The sequence below is a fragment of the Candoia aspera genome, chromosome 18 (assembly GCF_035149785.1).
Source record: "Candoia aspera isolate rCanAsp1 chromosome 18, rCanAsp1.hap2, whole genome shotgun sequence".
Lineage (NCBI taxonomy): Eukaryota > Metazoa > Chordata > Lepidosauria > Squamata > Boidae > Candoia > Candoia aspera.
The window spans coordinates 6,736,446-6,756,565 of NC_086170.1; the positions used below are offsets into that span (position 1 = coordinate 6,736,446).

Below are 20,120 nucleotides of genomic sequence, written 5' to 3' on the forward strand. Positions count from 1 at the left end.
GCAGGCTAAGGATGTTTAGAAAACGTCCTAGTTCTCCACCTTGATTCTTTTGCTATACCCCACTTCATTACAATTTCCAGGATTCTTTGGAAGAAATGATAATTTAAGTCAGAGGTAGGCAACCTGGCACCCTCCAGCTCCCGTTAGCTTCAGATGATGGCAAAAATAGTCATGGTCCAAAAGCTTCAGGGGACTGACAACTTGTCTGTTGAAATGAGTAAACTGGGGCAGAACTTGTCCATTTGTGATGTCAAAAACCTGAGAATGTTTCATTATCTGTTGTTCTGAAGAAGCCCAGATCCCAGATGAAAATCAAGAGAGCTCCTAGGATTTGGGTTCTTTCAATGACAGAGCCATGTTAAATTTCAAAGTCTTACAAACACCAGCTGTAATCATTGATAATGGATCCGGGTCTTGCAAAGCTGGAATTTCTGGTCAGTCGGAACCACAATCCATTGTCCCATCTGTTGTTGGTCGTGTTCAAGAGAGAGCAGAGGAATTTTATATTGGGGACAGAGCCCTCTCCAAGAAAGGGGCCTTGCTGAGTTATCCTGTTGAACGTGGGATTATTTCCTGTTGGGACGATATGGAGAAGCTGTTGAGATACATCTACAAACATGAACTTAAAGTGAAGCCCAGCACAAGGCCTGTGTTTCTGTCGGAGCCTCCCAGGAATCCACGGCAGAACCGGGAAAAAATCACGGAGCGAATGTTTGAAGACTTTAAGGTTCCGGCTTTGTACCTTGCCATCCAAGCTACTCTAGCTTTGTACACTTCTGCTCGTACCACAGGTTTAGTGCTGGACAGTGGAGATGGAGTAACACATGCTGTCCCCGTTTATGATGGATACTGCTTACCTCATGGAGTATCCAGACTCGCTGTGGCAGGAAGGGACGTAACGGATTACCTCGCCAGCCTCCTTTTGGAGAACAACCCAGCTTCAGTAAGCCGGGCCAAGAAGACTGTGGTGAGGGTCATCAAAGAGAAGTTCTGTTATGTAGCTTTGGATCCCAAGCAAGAAGCTGAGAAGAAGGTGGAGGAGATCCTGAAGCTGCCAGATGGGAATGCCATCAAAATCCATCTGCATCTCTGCCAAGCACCAGAAATCCTTTTCACACCCAAGATCATAGGTGTTGAGGCACCAGGCGTCCACACCATGATCACCAAGAGCATCCGGAAGTGTGACAAGGACATTTGGGCTCCCCTGTATGGCAATGTGGTCCTCTCAGGAGGGTCATCTCTTTTCTGGGGCCTGGATGAAAGAATCTTCAAAGAGATCGAGCAGCAAGTTCCAAAAGGGGTTCCCATACGAATCATAGCGCCCCCAGACAGGTCCTGTGCAGCTTGGGTGGGAGCATCTATTATTAGTCAGCTGGTGTCTTTTCAACCAATGTGGTTTACGCTTGAGGATTACAAAGAATTCGGTGTGGCTGGGATTCACCGGAAGTGTTTTTAGGAAGCCGGGATGCCAAGAGAAAGCCAACTCTGCTGATGAAAACGTATTAAAAGTGCCCATGGAACTAAAGCACATTTTTAAAAACTACTTTTGTGAGACTGTAGATTGATTTAAAGTGCATGAAGGATGGTCAGCTGAGAAACATGTATCTTGGCTTTGGACAAGGCCTTCATATCTGGATTATTTATATCTGTTTAGCCTTCTTTCAGAAGAGTGGTAGCATTCATTTATTACTTTAGAAAGCGGTCTAGAGTTTGAGAATTTTTTTCAGTCTTCTCCTAACTTTTCTGGTTTTTTTCCCACTGGGAGTGGAGTGAAACCACGTAAGGCCCAAAAAGGGAAAGACAATTTAATGTTTTCTTACTCCGATATTTTTAAAACTTTTTTTTTTTTGGCTTTGCACTTTTCCAAGCGGAGGCTTTTACATTTGAAGGACTGGTAAAGCTGTATCAGAGGCATTGCCGTGACGTCCTTCAGGTCTGTTTTCTAAGGATGCTCCGGCCAATGTTTTAGCAACTTCTTGGGACCATGTTCCTGGAAATGTTTGGGAAAGAAATCCCAGGCAGAGATTCCCATCACCAACTTGCTTTTCCCAGTTTAACTGGTTTACCTCTATTTCAGACTGAGATCTGCTTAAGCATCACATACATCATACCAACCACAAAGGCAGTTTGCTTGCTTGTTTCTTGGGGCAATGTGCAAACCCTGCCAATGGAAGTTTATTGATAAAAGCGGGGTTCGTAAGCTGTGGCTTAGGATGATGGGTGAACCACCCATCCCTTCTCTAGACGTGTTCATGAAATACTGATACACTCAGTCATCCTGAATTAACCCACTTTCCTAGCTCCACAACCAACACACTGACCTATAAACATTGTCCAGGTTTGCACACAAACAAGCCAACCACATCATAACCTTGCAGGTGCATTAGCCTCATGGAATAAAGTACGTTGTGGTTAAAAACAGAGCCAGCCCCTAAACTAACCGTGAAGGTTCGCACCACACGCCAATCTCAAATGTGGTTAGTGGCTCAGATGTTTAACCATGTTCTAACAATGGCATTCCCACAACATACTAAATTTGGTCAATATTAAACTTGGCTATTGTTTATGGTTTAGCATGATGTACAAACGCAGGCTATGGTTAGTTGATAGGTCGCTGCATTGTACAGACCCAGAAAATGGGTTAATCCAATGACCAGGATAAACGTCGTGTGTGAATGCAGCCAGGCTCTCCTGGGAACTGAGCCTCAGAGTTGACCTACTCCCCATATGTGGTGCGACTATATCCCTCAGAATACCTAGCCAGCGTGGGTGATGTAGTCCCAGTCCTCTGGAAGGCACCTGCTTGAAACGAAAGCCTGTCAGAGATCTTTTGCCCGCTCCTCAGGACTCCATTTCCTACGTTTTCCTGAGGTAAGAGCAAGGGGTCATGGGAAATATAGTTCTCCAGCCGGCAAAAAGGCCGCTTTACGGTGAGCGCTCGACACTGCCAACGGAACTACAATTCCCAGGATTCCTTGAGCGAAACCACGGCAGTTAAACGGGTAATCACAGTTCGGTATGCAACAGCTACTCCAGGGCCATTAGGGCGGCGCTGTTTCCCCGCCTTAAGGCTCTTTCCGTGTATAGTGCGCCGGAAACGGCTTCCTTAACGATATAGAAATGCGGGTATGGGAGTGCGGCATCATTTGTCCCGCATAATCCCGTTTCTCCTCACAGACCACACTGAAAAAAAAAATTGTCTCACGGAATTATAAAAGAACGAAACAAGAGGCGAAGTTGGACAGTCGCTCTGCCCTTCCCCTCTATGGTTTGACTGGCAGGAAAGCGGAAGTGAGCTAACGCGGAAGAGCCCGACACGTCGCCAGGCCCCGCCTTTTCCGCTCTGCGCGGCCGCCATTTTGTTTGTGCGGGAGAGGGAGAAGGAGGAAGCGATCGCCGCCGGTAGGAGCAGCAGCGTCGTCCCCGCCGCCGTCGGAAGCGTCGCCGCGGGCCCTTCGCCGGCCCCCACCCCTCCCCAGCCCCTACTCTCTCTGTATCTTGACGGGCGGGCGCCCCGCCAGCCAGCCATGCCCTCCTCGCCGCTCCGGGTGGCTGTGGTTTGCTCCAGTAACCAAAACCGCAGCATGGAGGCCCACAATATCCTCAGGTAACGCCACTAGGCCTCGCTCCGAGCCCCGCTCGCCTGCCAACAGTTGGACAACCACGCAGCCCTCTTTCCCTCAAGAAAATGGGGCCCGGTGTTTAACGGTGATATTCCCTGAGGGTCGTCACCGGCTTCTTCATGAGTATGACGCCATTTAAACCGTGGGGCGAGGGATTCCTCTCCCTTTTGGGCGGCAGGAAGAGGAGTTTCTCCGTCTTGCTTTCTTAGAGCAGTCGGGCGTGGGGGTGTCGATCCCCAAGGCCACGTATCTGCCGCCTCCCCTGGTCTGGTGCCCTGCGATGTGGTTTTGAGTGCTTATTTACTAGAAGTACATCCTGCCTTTCCTTTAGGAGCGAAGGGTGGTGTAGTAGAGCCCCCTCCTCCTGTTTTCCCCACAACAAACCTGTCAGGTAGCCCGGCTGGAAGAGGGTCACTGCCCTGAAGTCACCCATTAGGTATGTATTGGCCTTGCAATTCTGACTATGCTTAGCCTGCCGCCTGCCTCAGGCTGAGGCCTCTGGATAGATTTTTTTTTTTAGTGCACCCATCCAACAATTTTTTGCCACTTGGTACTTCTCAGATGTTTTAGACTAAGATCACCATTATCTCCACTCCCTGTTTGGCATTTGGATTAGGGAAATGCCCTAATCCAAATGCCAGACAGGGAGTGGGGATAATGCCAAATCAAACTCAACTCCTGGTGGCTGTTAGGTCTTGCCTATGTTGCTTTAGTGGCAACAGCACCGAGAGAGTTTGCTGTGACTTCTTTCTGGGGTGTGTTTAACTCCCTAGTCAAGACTTTAAATTAATAAGCCATTCAGGGGCTGACCCCACTTACCTATTTGGGAAATTAGCCAAATCAGTTAAAGGCTGCTGCCTGGGCTGAACAAAGGTAAGGACTCCCTGGACTCGAATTCAGATTATGGTGATCACACGGGCACATCCATGTGCAGAAATTCGCTGCTGTTTTGTTTTTTCCAGGATGTTTTTTTCTTATTTCCCACCTTACATTTCCTGGTGGTCTCCCCTCCAATAGTAACCTGGTTTGACTCTGCTTTGGTTTCTGAGATCAGCCACAATTGGCTAGGGGCTACCACCACTTCTTTTATCTCCATCTTTCCTGAATTCTGCCCTTCCTTATTATAGAGAAACTAGTTTATGCCTATGGAGCAGGCTTTGCCATCTCATCAACTTCTAGATCTTTTGCTACACCTCCCATCGTCCCCACTCATCCAGTGCTGCCTAGAATTAGTAGGGTTGACAGTACACATGTGAAGGCTGTTCTAGAGACTGGGAGATGATGGAAGAAGGAAGCCCTATATCATGCAGTCAGTTTATGCTTGCTTTCAGAAAGAGCTTTGTTGAAGAGTTGTGAATAATCGCCCTTATTTTATTAGAGGCTCACTTTTTAAAAAATAAACCACTTCCTGTCATGTAATGGCAGTGCAGTTTTAGGGTGGGGAGTTCTTGAGCATGACATAATGATTGTGGGGATTTTATCTTGTCCTACTTTAGTTTATTAGAAGAGAGAGACAGATAAACAAAAAAACCTTTTCAACCAGTGTGCTTAGGGAGGAGGGGGATAAAGCTGAACCTATTTACTTTAAAAGTCTTGCCAGGTCCCTTTCAATCATCCATTATTTTCTTCACCACCACCATCATGTAAATACTGACTTAAAGGAAAAGGCATCCTACTGTAATTTAAATACCACTTCTTTCATAGGGTTTGTAGTTCCTTCCCCTTCCGATTCATATCTAGGGCCAGCATATTTTATTCTTCTCAGCCTGCCCTCTTGACACAGTTGCTCAATAATGCTTAACAGGTTTTTTGCTGAACGTGTTGTTTAGAATGCTTCCTGTGCATCATTTCCTTTACAAGAGAGCTTGAAATATGTGCTAACCACAATTCAAACAGGGTCACCAAAGAAGTAAGCAGTGGGGGTGGCAAGTTAAGCACTTCAGACTCTTGGGAATTCTGAGGCATTGGATTTTCTTTTTGGAAAAACGCGTAGGAGGGCCATTTCCCTAACTCGGTAAGGGCTGGGCGTGCTAGTGTAATGCTGGGCCTAGTTGGAAGAGGAGAAATGAAGGGTGGGAGGAATGGAATGAAATAATTTGTAGAAGGGCATGGCTGACTAGAAAGCTGAGGAGAAACATCTTGCTTAAGCAACGGCAGTAACTTGTTTTCCAAGCTTCTCACAGTATACATAGAGCCAGCTTCTAAGCTAGGACAGTGGGAAGAAGACCAGTAGGTGGTCATTTTCAAACCGTTTAACTTTTCCTGCGTTAGGAGAGGTAGTAATGTGCCTGAGGTTCTCAAAGGCAGATTTTAAACTGAACAGTTTGTTTTGCAGTTTCATGAGTGAGCTCTGTGCGTAAAGCTTGGCATTTGTATAGCATCTCTTGTATGCAAAGCACTTAAAACACTTAAATTGGTCAGCATTACATCATTTTGCAACTGGCCAGTTGAGTATTTGAGTGCCAGCTTAAGGGGGCCTTTGAACCCAGGATCTAACCTAATTCTTGCTCTTTTTTTTTTTTTTAAATCAAGAGACCCTTCCTTTTTCTCCCCTGCAAATGCAATATTATGATCAGCAGGCAGCAAAATGGGTTCGCAAACTGAACATTCTATTACAACATCTGGGTATACATGCATGTAAAGGTGCCCGGGGGCCGATTTGTCACCACAGATTTACAGTGAGGCTGGCAGTAAAATATCTGTGGATGGTATAATGTGCTATTACGTTTTTGAAGAAATGCCGGCAGAAGCAAGTCACGTGGAGTGCATGTGTGTATGTCGGGCTCCCCAGCCAACACTAGTAAAGGGAGGTGGCAGGGTGGGGCACAGGGAGTGCTTCTCAGCAGGAATGACTGAGATTTTTGTTTCTGAAGTCATCAAAGGCATGTTTCTTTGCTGCTGTTCTCATTTGGGAGTTTTTATGTTTGCTTCATCAAGTTGCTTCAATGTGTGATCATAACTGAGTGCCATGCAGTGGACTGAGGAAAGTAAGGACGGGAGGTTGGGAAGCACACCATTCAGATGCCAAGTCTACATGCTGTGCAACATTGAGGACCCACTTGTATGTTAAAGCCTGATGTTTATCCTTGAATTTACATACCGTGTTCATCCAGAACTGATAAACGTTACGGTGGTCCACTGCTGAGTATGGAGACATACACTGAAAGGAGGGGGATCAGCATTTGCCCATCCCCCTTCAAACATCCCCTTTCCAGATGTGTCGGACTGCAGTCTTCATCACCCACTGCCAGCAGACTTACAATTCCAGCATACCTGGAAGGGAAGCTGCCACATTGGAGAAAGCTGATCTAACACACTGGCTCAATTTTAGGGTCAATTAAATGATCCAAAATGGCGGTACAGTTGCTTTTGAACGGTGACTCTGTATTTTGGTGGGCAAGGGTGCAGTAACCTGATACATTTTCACCACTTTTCACTTTATGAAAAGACCAAGCTCCTCTATAGCCTGCATCTGACTGACCCTCCTGTCTTCTATTGCCATGTGCCCGAAGCCAGCAGCACTCATTGCTTCAGAGAAGAGTTTCCGGTCCTTCTAGGAACTCCTCCCCCCTTGCTTAGATTTGATTCTGGGCCTGCTCTTTGTTGATCACTGCATGTCCTGGCCAGGATCTAAAGTGCTTTCCAGGTTTTGATCACACTTCAGCATTTTAGTTTCCTGTAAGGTCCTTTTTGAAGAGGAATTAGAGACAGAAGAAAATGGGACTTCCTTCAGACACTTGTATGAAAGTCCAAGGGGTGGAATTAGAATCCAGGTTGTTATTCCCTGGAATAAGCCTTTATCCCTTCCTGTCTCGACTTATAGGTTCTTCTGAGAAAATGGCTTCTTTGACTGATGCCTTGTTTCGTCCTGGAATACTTCCTCTCATGACTGGCCTCTCCTTAGTGGCAGGACCAATGATTGGCTGTCTTTCATTTCCACCATTAAATGCAGTCATTAACTCTGTTTCTGGGTGACGTCGTAAATTGAGACTGGTGCCAGTGAGCGTTCTGCTCAAGAATAAGTCAGAATGCCACTGACTGCTTGTTAATCATTATTCGCTGACAGCTCTTTGCCTGGTGATGTTTGCTTAGTGAATTCCCTTGTCGGGAAGTTGGGTTCTTGGCATTACTTAGGAGCAGCTAAATCCGGTTTTATATTTATAGCCATCTCCTGCTTTCCTCAGTCAATCCTTGTAACCATTTAACAATATTGCTAACACAGACTTCAGTTCAACTGCTCATAAAAACCCCTCTGCCTCATTTCTGACCTAATGAACAAAACAGGTTATATCTCTTACCTGCATAGCCTCTTGGAGCTGGTTCTTACTTGCCGAACACAATGAGGAGGGCTTATAGTCCAGGTCATCTTGTCTTGTTTCCCAAGGAAGCGACTGCTCCTCCCTTCAGTACAAGAATTGGTGTTTTCTCCTTGGCTGTCAAAAAAAGCTCCCTTTTGTAATAAAAAATGGTTGTTTTTCAGCACTGAGAACACTCGGCCGCTTGTTCAGGAAATACCCATGTTTCTGTTTTTTCCAGTGCTCATTAAATGCTGCCTCTAGGTTGAGCTCTTTGATCAGGCTGGCAAATTAGTTTGAGAACAGGAATACTTCCAGCATGTTACCAGAGGATTGAAAAAAGGGTTCCTTAAATAATTCTGAAATTATGTGCTTTTTTTCAACTTCCATCAGCATAGCAGTGAAGACCTGCATTTCTTTGGTGACATGATGGATGTGGAACTGATAAGAGTCCCAAATTTGATTTCAGTCTTAATATTTTTCTCCAGTGAAAACTATTTTTTTATTACACATTGAGGGGACAAGCTCTTCATCAAAGCAGACTTTGGAGCTCCCTAATAAACATATACACACATTTATAGTGCAGTGGGCAAATAATACTTGTGCTTATGGCTAGATTATACTTGTGTAACTCAACAGGCTTTGCAGGCATGTTGAACTTAATTATTAATCAGGTTTCTGGCATGAGTCTGATTGTGTTAAAATCTTTAAACACATTTCTAAAGAGATTCTGGAAGCTGCAGGGGCTGAATTTCAAATGCTCAGACTAACTTGGAATTTTGAAATTAAAGGTGCCTACTCACCAGAATGTATTTTCATGGGAAAATAAGACTATGTCTCCTGTGTTAACCATATCTGGTTATTCATACATCACAGGTTTTAGGGAAGATATATACACTATTTCCTAGCTGCAACCTACGAAAAGGACACCACATTCGGACGACATTTTCAATAAAATGAGGTTTGAAATTTGCATGTGTGTTTTTTCCTAGCTAAATTTGCTACAGATTGATGCTTTATTGCAAGGATCGGAAACTTGTGGCATGGCAGATGTCCCCAAACTATTAGTAGGAAGCTAGCTAATGGTGAGGAATTTGTAGTCCAGCAACATCTGGAGCTCTGCAGGTTACTTGCTTCTGCTTTACTGACTTGACAAGCAACCTCTGGCTTGGATAGCCTTCAGAGCGATGCCCACTACATAGTAATAAGTAATATGGTAATTTGGGGAAGAATAATAATGAACACTGACTTCTAAGTAGCTCAAGCTACTCACTTCACATAGTCCATGTATTGATTGCAGTTTCCCATCTGGTGCCTTCCAACAGGATTGGAATATAGCAAGGTGGGAATTCTGAGTTCTGCTCTAACACATCTGAAGAATCTGTGTTTGGGGAAACCTGGTTTAGTCGATGAGGGGTATACAAATTTGCACGATTCCAGGGTTGAGCTGTGCTCTAGCCAGAGCTTGCTTGCAAGCACTTGTCTTCATTATTCTTGTATCCTGCTTTTTTCTCCAGTGCCTCAAGCCAGGGAACATAACTGCTCACTTTTTTTTCCCCTTTCAAAACATCCTCCATGAGGTTGGCTAAGTTAAGGGCGTGACTTCACATATCACAGGAAGCCAAAAGATGGCTTTAGGGTAGATTGTCTGCATGAAGGGAATTAGGGTGTCTTGGAAGCCATGGTTTAGTATGTTTGAGGAATCTAGCCATTGTGGCTTATTAGGCAAGCCATGATTAAACAGGCCAATGATACAGTGTCCAAACCTTTACTGAAAAGCTTCAGGCCTGCAACAGGGATTTGAACCTGGATCATCTCTGCTTATACAGTACCGCTCTGGTTCTCACCCGTAATTAGCACCAAAATTCAAGTCATGGTCTGTCGTAGATTAAAACCATTGTTTAGCAGTGGAGAACTGTAGTCTTCTGCTTCAGACACCCCTGCAGTTTAATACCCAAACATCCTCCAGACGGGAGAGATTTGGAACTTTAAGGCCTGTACCTCGTTCTCTGTCATTGGCAGTGATCACGGATCACTAGAGAGCGTTATTTCTTGTCTGTTGGGTTAGGATGGAGTTTTGAATTTCCTGTTCCCATCAGTGTGGTCTTTGGCTGCCTTTCCCACCCACCCTGCCCGCCTTATCAGCCTGCTAGGAAACAGCTAGTCTGTCTTCCCCTGCTGTGTACGTGAAACTTGAAAAAACAGTGCTAACCTCTTACTAGCCGGCTACTAAGAAAATGTAAAGGGTTTGCCCAGGCTTAGTGCTCTTTCTCATAGATGCCGTGCTGGTATGCCTCGGTGCTAGCTCTTGCATGCCTCGCACAGAAACCTGTGACGCTCATCGTATGGTGGAAGGCAATGTCGTCTTCTGCTGCATTTCCCTGTACAGGATTCCTTATTCTCCACAGAGCAGCGGTAGACGGTATTCCCTGGGGCTGGTGGAGGGCAGGCTGGGCTCAACAGAAATGGCCCTGAATAGGTGACAGAAAAAGGCCCCACCGGTTCCTCGAGTCCAGTGGCTTCTCCTACCGAGGCTAGAATTCTTACTTGGAAGCTTTTCTTAAGCAGCCAGGAAAAAGAAGCCAGACACCTGCAATCTAAGCCCCTTCTGGTGTTTCATTGGATCACAAGCAGTCCTGCGCTGGGGGAGAGGGGGGTGTCGATGGAGTTGGTTATTTGTCTGGGTTGTTGATGCGCTTGACAGCGCCCTATCAGTCTGGCGCCATTCATTGGAGATTTGGGACGCCGTAGCGGATGTCGTTCATCCTCCGCCCACTCCACCTGGGCTCTCACAAGCCAGATTGACACTAGAAGCACAGCCTATATCGGCCTTACCTAGCATTCACCGTGGGCCTGCACTGGCTTAAGCTGATCTAAAGTGCGCCACATGCCTTTTAGTGCTTTAAAGCAAGAATAAAGTGCGTCATGCGCTTTAAAGCAAAGTGTTGAGCTTTGCGGAATATGAATTCTGTTGCAAGTCTGTATCCTTTTTTAAGTGTAAGAGAATTTACCATGGAAGGATCTCTATAAATGTTTTAACTCCCTTCTGGAGAGAGAGGAATCGGCTGCGTCTATTGATACCCCCCCTTTTTTTTAATTTACAAAAGGATTGCAGAGATTTGCCATGTTTCTCATAGTTGTTGCAGTGTCTTATGGCCTGCCTTTTTGCTTTGATTTCTGTGTTCCGATTTGTTTTTTAAGACCCTGACGTTGTTGATTTTGTTCAAAGAAATCATTTTTTAATAACCTTTAAGGAAAACAGGGAGGTATCTTTGGTCACTTCCCTCTTTGTTCCTCAGAACAACTGAAAGAGAATGTAATGACTAACGAAGATCACCAAGTGGCTGGCATTGCACAACACTGATCCACAAACCAGCTTTCAAATGTGACACTGGAAACAGGGAACTGGAGTTTTTATTCTGTGATTCTTCTTCCAGAGTGTAGCTGCTGTACTGTGTCTTCTGAAATGGCACTTTCTTAACCCCAGGGTCTTCATCACACATCAGTGGGACCTCACCAAACGATTGAAAGATGTGTGATTATAATACTCACTTTCCCACCTGAACTGCAGAGTCATATGTTTGCAAACCCATGGTTCACTTGCCCTGTCTAAGTAGCAGATACTGCATAATCAAGGGAAGGATTTAGATGGTCAGGAAAGCCACTTCTATGAGACGTCTTCTGGGACAAAGTGCAAATTTTGGGTTTTATGTTGTTCACGCTTTCACAAAATGGCCCATCTGTCAGAGGGCAAACTGGCAGATACTGCTACCCATCCAGAGCAGAGAATCTAGTGAAAAATTGTCCCAAGTTCACAATCTGAAAATCACTAACCTTCTCCTTGGCTGGATTTGGACATCACCTAGACCCTCAGTCTGCATGCCCACCAACTTTTCCAGCTGTACGAAAGGTAAAGCCGAAAGGAGACTCGCTCGCTTGAGTCCTCTTTTCATGGTTTCAAGGCTCGGCTTCATAAGCTGACTCTGTCCATCAGATGCAGGGACCTTGGAAGCAAGCATCATGACCAATACTGAAATAGATGCCCATTGTTTCTGACCAGCAGCAAAAGTTTGGAGGTGTGTTAGGCTGTGGCTAAGCTTCCTTCACCAGGGTTTGGTGTGGTGGCTGCGATGCACTGAATAACAATAATTGCAACTAGACTCGCATCTCAAGCCAGCTTTCTCCAACATAACGCTCTTAAGATGCATCAGGACTACAGTTCTCGGAGTTCAGCATTGATTTGACGTTGTTAAATGCAGGGGGCGTGTGCAAGAATCGGGGGTGTGTGTCTTGCATGATGACCTTGAAATGACTTGGTTGGGTGGACGCCCAGTCTGCCGATCGTCTTGCCTGAGAGCTCCAAAAGCGGCGCCCAGTTTGTCCGTTCCACGGTGAAATGTTTTGTTTCACACAAACGTCCTTTGCTGTGTCAGTGTCAGAGCTTTGAACCACTGGTCTCTGGTATCAAAAGATCGGAAGCCCTCTTCTCAGTCGTGACTGCTTGCAGCCCAGCGCCAGAGATGAAGCACAATTGGACAAGCTTAAGTACCATGTATTTCAGCTGTCAAACCAGATGTCCATCTGGAGCCTGACTCACTTCCTAAAATTAGCCCTGTCATTTGCATTTGGAGTGAGACAAAATGTTCTCACTGGGATTCTCAGTTGATGGAGCAAGAGCGCATTGTGTTATCGGTGTGTGTGTGTGTGTGTAAGACAAATGATGGAGTTTCTGAGAGTTGGCTTCTGTGGCTGGTCCTTGCTCTGAGTCAAAAACAACAACAACAACAACAGGAAATGCTTGACCTCCTGCATCCTTCAGGTTGTACCAAGCTAGCAGACAAAGGGCAAAAAGAACGGTAAAAACGGCTAAAAACTGTTTATTTGGCACTTGGGCACAGCAAAGTGTTTCCTTCTCTCTCAGCGAGCAAGAGTTTACTAAGATTCAGGTTTCAGTTTATCCTCATGATAGGGGTTTAGCCAAAGAAGTGGTCTCTGCTCTGAATGAAGGTTCTTTTTTTTTTTATGACCGGGAACAGCAAACTGCCTTGTGTAACGCCGGAGCTTCAAACTCAGTCTTGGGCCCACGGGAAGAATCCTGGCAGCACAAAGAACCAATGAACCAACTGAATTTATATGCTATCCCCTAACCCTGCCTTGGCTTCATGTGTTGTGTGAACCCAGCCAGGGTTCTGAAACTCTAGTTGGTGGCTTAGTGGGATGTGTGACCCCAAGTAAGTTGTGTTCTATTCTGTTGAACAGTTGTGATTAGGGAATGGTGTTCTGTGATGCACAAGCCAGGCCACAGAATCCCAGAGGTGTTAGTAGCATTTAACAGCTGCATACACCGTGCTGTGTTCCCCCAGAATTTGAAATGCTGTCTTCTTGGGGAGAAGTATCTGGGCACTGTGGCCTTGAATTAAATTCTTCTTGTGAATGGAGTATTAAATTAGATGCTCCTTTATATTGGTTAAGGGACGCGGTGGCGCTGCGGGTTAAGCCACTGAGCTGCTGAGCTTGCTGATTGGAAGGTCGGCGGTTTGAATCCGTGTGATGGGGTGAGCTCCCATTGCTAGTCCCAGCTCCTGCCAACCTAGCAGTTCGAAAACATGCCAATGTGAGTCGATTCATAGGTACTGCTTCGGTAGGCAGGTAACAGCGTTCCGTTTAGTCATGCCGGCCACATGACCACGGAGGAAGTGTCTTCGGACAAACGCCGGCTCTTCGGCTTTGAGACGGAGATGAGCACCGCCCCCTAGAGTCGGACACGACTGGACTTAATGTCAAGGGAAACCTTTACCTTTACCTTATATTGGTTACATTGCTATGTAAATTCACACGGAGTTGCCTTAGAGAATTCACGTCTAAATGAGACAGGCATCTCTCCTTGGCTTTGACTCTCCCCACTTCATAGTAAATGAAGATGGTGCACCTTTTCCCCCTGGGCAGCCTCTAGCAAAGAAAGGGGTAAACGAGGAGAGGTAGAAGGTCTTTGGGGAAATAGTGCGAGTGATCTGATGCCTCTTCTTGGGCCCCTTGGTTGATGTGAAAGAGACAAACAGCAGGATGGTCTTTCAGGGGAAAGCAGAGTTAGACCTGGGCTGGAGACTGTGATGGAAATCAGAGGCTTTGAATTGCCCCTTTTTCACTCACGGGGGACTTCTACACTGCAGTTGCCCATGGGCAATATGCTCCATGCGTGTATCAGAATTTAGCTTTTTGGACGAATATATCCTAAAGCTATTTCAGCAATTTAAAACTCATTGTTCAGCCCTGTTCGTAAGGAAGACACGGGCCCTGTCCTCAGGCTTAGGAGCTGGAGGAAAACGAGGCAGACAAAAGGTATGTTGTGGGGAAAGCTGGGGAAATTGATTTAATGCCAAAGGAGAGGGGAGGTGCAAGCAGATTTTGACATCCGGATCGGGTGAGGTTAATTTCTGTGATGCTGATAGAACTTTGGCCTTTCCCCAATTTGGTGACTTCTGGATGCATTGTGACTCAAATTTCCAGCTGACATGGCAAAAATAGACCAGGAGGTCTCCGTCCTTAATGTTTTGGTGACATTATCCCAAGTGTTAAGGCGGATAAAGGAAAGGAATAGGGGGAAGGGGTCTTAAGCTTCTCTTTCAGAGTTTCCACATATTGGTGGTTAACAATAGTGGTTACCCCAGAGGTGGGTGGGAAGAGGGCACATTGGGGCAGATTTAAAAGAAGTGATAGGACCAGCCAGAAGAAAAGCTAGATTGGACTTGATTTGCATTTAAACTGAATTGAGATTCAATATTATGAATATAATTTCACCAGCTTTTCATAATATGAGTGCCTCCAAAGTGGGCCCTTGGGTCCCCAAGGATCCCTAGCGGTCTCTCTCTGAGCTGGGCCAAATCATGGCTTGTCTCATCATAGTGCCATCACCCCCTGCTTTCTTCCCAGCCCATTCCTGCTACTTTCTGCTGTTAAGAGGGGACTGCTCCAGCCTGCTTCAGTTCTGTAAAATGAGCCCCCCAAAAACGGTGTCTCTGCGGGGCTGCTCCCTGGTGTGTTTCAGCCAGCCTGTGCGTAGGTGCATTTGTACAAGTGTGTTTATGGAATTGACTTTACCCATATTTGAGCCTTCCACTGAGTGAGTATTTTTCTCAAGCTGCTGTTTGTTGGGATTCTGCCACTCTTCCAAAACTGCTTGGATGCCCAGGGCAGCATACGTGTGGCCTGTGCCCGGCAGTTGCGGGGCCCTGCATGTACTAGTGCCCCTTGTAGTTGATTTTTTCTCCCTTCCTTGTTTCTTCTCCCTCCCTCCCTCCCTCCCAACATAAGCCGATGAAAGAAGCACGTTGCAAGAGGTACTCGTTTGCAAAAGTGCTGGGGTGGTGGAGGTGGCATCCCGAGGCAGGGCTTAGCAGGGCAGGTTGGAATCCGCTCTTAAAGGATTGCCTGGAAAGCCTATGCCAACGGTTCCGAATTCGGCACAATGTTCTCTCTAGCCTCTGCTTTAGCTTCTGAAACTCAGCCTTCTGCATTCGCGTTCAAAATGTTCTAGGGGACTGACAGCACTTCCGGGCTTTCTGTGCTGGAGAACATTTACACCCAACCTGGAGGTGCTGAGGTAACAAAAATATTCCCTGATGTAATGTGCAGGTTGGGAAAAGGGGCTACCACTTGGCAGTTGGGCAGGGCACATGCTGTCTTTGTAGCATGCCGCACCTTGGGATCCTGGCATCTCCCATGAAAAAAGACTGAAGGTGTGCCCAAGATCTTCTGAAACGATTGCCAGTTCAAGAAGTCCTTGCTGAGCTTCATACGTCACTTTCTCGGATGTTTATTGTCCTGAGTTTGCACGTGTATGGGTTGTACGTGGGTGGAACGGCACCAAAATCAATAATGCCCCTTTTTGTCTTTTTTTTAATAGTATTTTTATCTACCAGCCCAACCTAACCGACTCCGATTGTCCAGAGCAGCAGCTCAGATCCTGACTTAGTCCTAGTAGACCCACTGAGATTAAGGGAATTAATCTCTATCCTGTCTTAGTTTATTCAGCTTTGTTTTGCTGCTTGTATTTGGTGTGATGAAAATGTGGGTTTGGCTCAGCGACCTTCAAGGCAATCTCCAAAATGAGACTAGGTCCATTTGTTTATTTAAAAAAAAACTTGTGGGATTTGTATTTATTTGTAGCTTCGCTTTCTACAGATCTACGTATTCTGTGGTGGAATGTAAAAATCTTAGCAAGCAGGACAGAGAGCTCCATTTAAAACCATGAGCTTGCAATCTGTGTGCTAAATTTATTCAGAGTTCCTTACTTCCAGGATCACGAAGGTAGGATTGGAACCGTGGTCACTTATGGGCTGTGAACCCTAAACTAGCTAGTTAGTTACTTCTTCATTGTATTATGTGAATGCAACAAATTGGGTCAATTGAATAAATTAACATAGTTAAGTAACTAGGGATATGTGGGCCATAGCTGTGGAGAGCGTTTGAAATAATTTGTGGGGGGTGGGGAGAGAACAATTCTGGAGCAAAGTTGGCTTTGCGTGGTTGGTACCTTGGCATTTCTAAGGTGAGTATGTTACTCAGTTCAAACACCCAACAGCCTTCTGTTAAGTGGGTAGTTGAAGGATTTCTACCATAATTGGGCTGCCAAACCCAATCAGTAGATGGCAGCAGAGAGCCACACAAAGCTAACTCTTCTCTGCCATCTAGAGGTTGTTTCAAGCATTGCAGCCCAAATACTGCAAGCCCAAGGCTAGAAGGCACACAGGAAAAAGTTTATTCCTGCCTTGAGCAGAGTTTTCAACTTGTTTGACTAAAATGAGCTGTTCCATCACTGAAAGCCCAGCTGCTGAAGTTTAATTAGGCTTAAAAATTGTCCAGCTTTTTAAATGAGGGGAGGTAGTCCCACTAAATGAATACATTTGACTAGATGCAGCCATTAATCAGCACCTTAACATGGACAGAGATTTGCTGCTCCGGTGAACAGGAAATGTAGGCTTCTTTAAATTACAGATCCGTTTCCAGAGTTAAGAAAAAAATACTTCCCTTGGGCAATCTGCATTTCTTTGGTCTCCTCTCAGCAGCCATTGGCCAAAACAGCTGAGTAGCTCCTGAGCATACCAAGGTTAGGAGTGGTGTGTGTGTGTGCCAAGAACAGGCAGCGGGGAGTGTTGCTTAGACGCTCTTTGCAGTTTCTAGGGAGCACCTTCCTAAGAGCTAGTGAATTCCTGCTGGCCACTTAGACTTTGTGGCTTTATTAATTTAATTAGAGAATATCGAGGACCAAGCAAAACGCCATCAAATCTTAACCGTGGCTAAAAGACAGTCCAGTGAGCTCGCTCTCTTCTGGAATTACCACTGCATTTACACACCAAGCCGTGATTTTTTTAAAGCTTCGTTTGTTGAACAAGCCATGGTGTCTGGCTTGCATGGAGTTTAAAACCATAATGGCTGCACATGGCACTGAGCCCAAAGCAAACCATGTTCTGGCTTTGGGAAACCAGCATCTGTACAGTAAAGCGGGGGTATCATTATATTTGGAGCTCGGGTGTCTATGTGAAGCTGGCGGTTAACATTGAGACTGGAGGAAGGGACTTGGAGGAGATGGAAGGGGACATTTGAAAGCCCCTCCCTCCCCCTTTTTTTATTTTGCAGTCTCCTTGATGCCAGGAACAGTAGGCCAAGTGCTTGTAGGAAATTAGCACTTCATTTATAGGCAGAACTGCTGGGAATTAGTGTCCAGGACTTATTCCCAGCCTAGCTGGAGGGCACTCAGTTGGGGAAAGACGTCTGTGCTCTTGCGGGGGGAAATCAGGACTTAGAGCAGCCACGCTACAACCTGAATGGATTGTTCTAAGAGAGGCGTCCAAGGCCAGCCGCTGAAATCTGAAAATTGCTTTCTTGCGCGCAACCAACCCCTAGGTCTGGGAATGCTTTAATTTTAGTATTCCACCGTCTTCCCATTGGAGAGGGCATTATGCATCCTAATTTGTGTTGAAAGCTCGCCAGCGAGCAACACTGTTTGGTTAGTATTTATGCAAGCAGTGCGTTTTGGGTCCCACTGAGCATCATTAATGCAGCTCCAGAGGGCTTGCTTCCTGCTTCTGGGGAGTGGTTAGTTCCTTGGAAAATGACAAAGCCAGAAATAAACAACAAAAGTGCTCTCGCTCTTATGCTTTCCTGTCCAATGACCTCACTGATTTGCCGGCTTGGGCTCAAATTCCTTTCGATTCCCGTCTCCCGTCCCCTTTCCTGTAATTCTTAATAGAACCAAGCAAGGGAATTAAAAGCTGTTCCAATGCTCTGTGCTGGGGGCACTTTCCATACTAAAATAGAGAATAAATTTTGCTCTGCAGCTGAACCTCTCTGGCTGCATGTCTGCAGTTTTCTTAGAACAAGAGGACCCTGGGCGGAAACCCTTTGAATTAACCCGATCTTGGGGGTTAATGGAGGAAAGTTTTATTTCTGGCAAGGTTGCTTCGTCTCATTGGTGCTGGTTCCATATCAGTGCAATCGAGTGGCAGTAGCTAACTGTAGATTATCTGTGTTTTGGAACCAGAGGAAGTGGGGCTTTTTGAAGAATGACATGCCTGAAGTTTGCCGCAAACAGCAGGTGAGGTGGGCAGGGCAGAGCAGATACTCCTGTTCGACGTTCACCCGGTAGAAACAGCATTCTGCCAGATCTGATGCTCCATGTAGGAAACTAAACGTGAGGGGGGAGGCAAGCTTTGCAGCACCTCTTCTTGATGTAGTAGTGTCTCTGTGAGCAAGCCGAACCTCCTCCTTGAGTTTTCCAGGCATTGGCATAAAGTAGTCCATCAATAAAGCGGCTTTTTAAAACCTTTTCCACTTGCACCTTGCTGGAATTTTCTGTGGATGCAGTCGTTCTAGGAGCCCGAGCAGGCAAAGAGAAAGCAGCCGATCTTTGTACAAAGTATTTGCAACTGGTTCCTTGCACCACTTGGGATAAGCAGTGGTTGGTGCCCGGCAGGGGTGGTGGGTAGAGGTCAGGGCCCCTGAAATCGAGCCCAGAACTTCATGGAAGGTGGGACCAGCCAGAGCTAAGAAGAGGACCAAAGCTGGGTGGAGTGTAATTCATACACCTCGGCTGGGGACGGAACTTCCTTGCCCGAAACAACATGAAAAGCTCACTTAAGAGGGCAGGTTGCATTTTTGTTGACCTTCTAGTGACCCAGGTTCAGTTTTGGGTTGTGGGTCCCATTTCCACTTGTGACATCAGCACCAATAAACATAATTCTAGGCCAAGTTCACAGTGTAACTCTATGCCCTTCCTCCTCCTCCTCCTCCTCACTCTAGTTCTGTATCATAAAAGCATTTAATATAACAAAGGTTGTTTGTTGGTTTGTTCGTTTTTCAAATTTCTTATCACCGCCCATCTTCCCCAAAAAGGGGGACTCTGGGCGGTTTACAATAAATTCACAATTAGAACCGTAAAACCCACAAAATACAATACAAACAGCTGATGATAAATAGGAAGTAAAACAGATATAAAAACCAAGCAGCAATAAGATCTCACTCAGTGAGGTGGTTGGAGGTCTGAATAAATGCAAATATGGTCCTGGTAGATTCACAGGCTTGGAAGACCAGAGTAGGAAGACTAAGCATTTTTGAAACGGAACACACAGAATGTGCTTTGCAGTTTGCTTATGGAAATGGAATCGGCCTAGGATCATATGCTAGAAATTGTGTCAGAACTGGTGGTGGTGCTTTGAAGTTCCCCAGTGTGGAAAATGACACCAAATTAGAAATATGCTCAAGCCTAGCCTGGCTTCTCTCCTTAACAATGTTTAATTTTAATAACTTGCCACTCAGTTCTTTAGAATGGCACTGCCTTTGCATTATTCACCTGCATAGAGTTTTATCCTGTGACTTATGGTATACACTTGTTTTCTGAAACCGTCTTCCTTGCAGGTCCGGATTTGATCCCCATAAGGGTCAGCATTGTTGTTTGCTTGGTTGCAGTTGATGACTGTTTTCCTTTTTGTTTCCCTGAAAGCACTCTGATTAAAAGATTTGCAAACGTCCTAGGAGGAACTAAACAAGATCTTGCCTTTCAATACTTTTTCCTTTTACCTTGCAGCAGACTTAAGTACCATCTCGTAGCTGTTGTCCAAGTTCCCCTTAATGCAAGTTAAAGCAAGAACAGATTATGTTGGGATTATAAAGCAGCAACCCAGAAGTTGTGAAATTCAGGCCATGA

General features: G+C 45.7%; 2 protein-coding genes across 2 annotated transcripts in view; both read left to right on the forward strand.

Moving 5' to 3' along the window:
* Positions 1 to 355: 355 nt before the first annotated feature.
* Positions 356 to 1,456, forward strand: LOC134506979 (actin-related protein T2-like). Its single transcript, XM_063317376.1, has one exon. The coding sequence runs from the start codon at positions 356 to 358 to the stop codon at positions 1,454 to 1,456; it is 1,101 nt and encodes a 366-aa protein (XP_063173446.1).
* A 1,892-nt stretch (positions 1,457 to 3,348) lies between these two features.
* SSU72 (SSU72 homolog, RNA polymerase II CTD phosphatase) overlaps positions 3,349 to 20,120 on the forward strand; it is a 35,279-nt gene continuing 18,507 nt past the window's right edge. Inside the window, exon 1 of the mRNA XM_063317740.1 lies at positions 3,349 to 3,607. Within this exon, the coding sequence (XP_063173810.1) occupies positions 3,528 to 3,607 (80 nt within the window). The 5' untranslated portion in view covers positions 3,349 to 3,527. The remainder of the gene's footprint in view (positions 3,608 to 20,120) is intronic.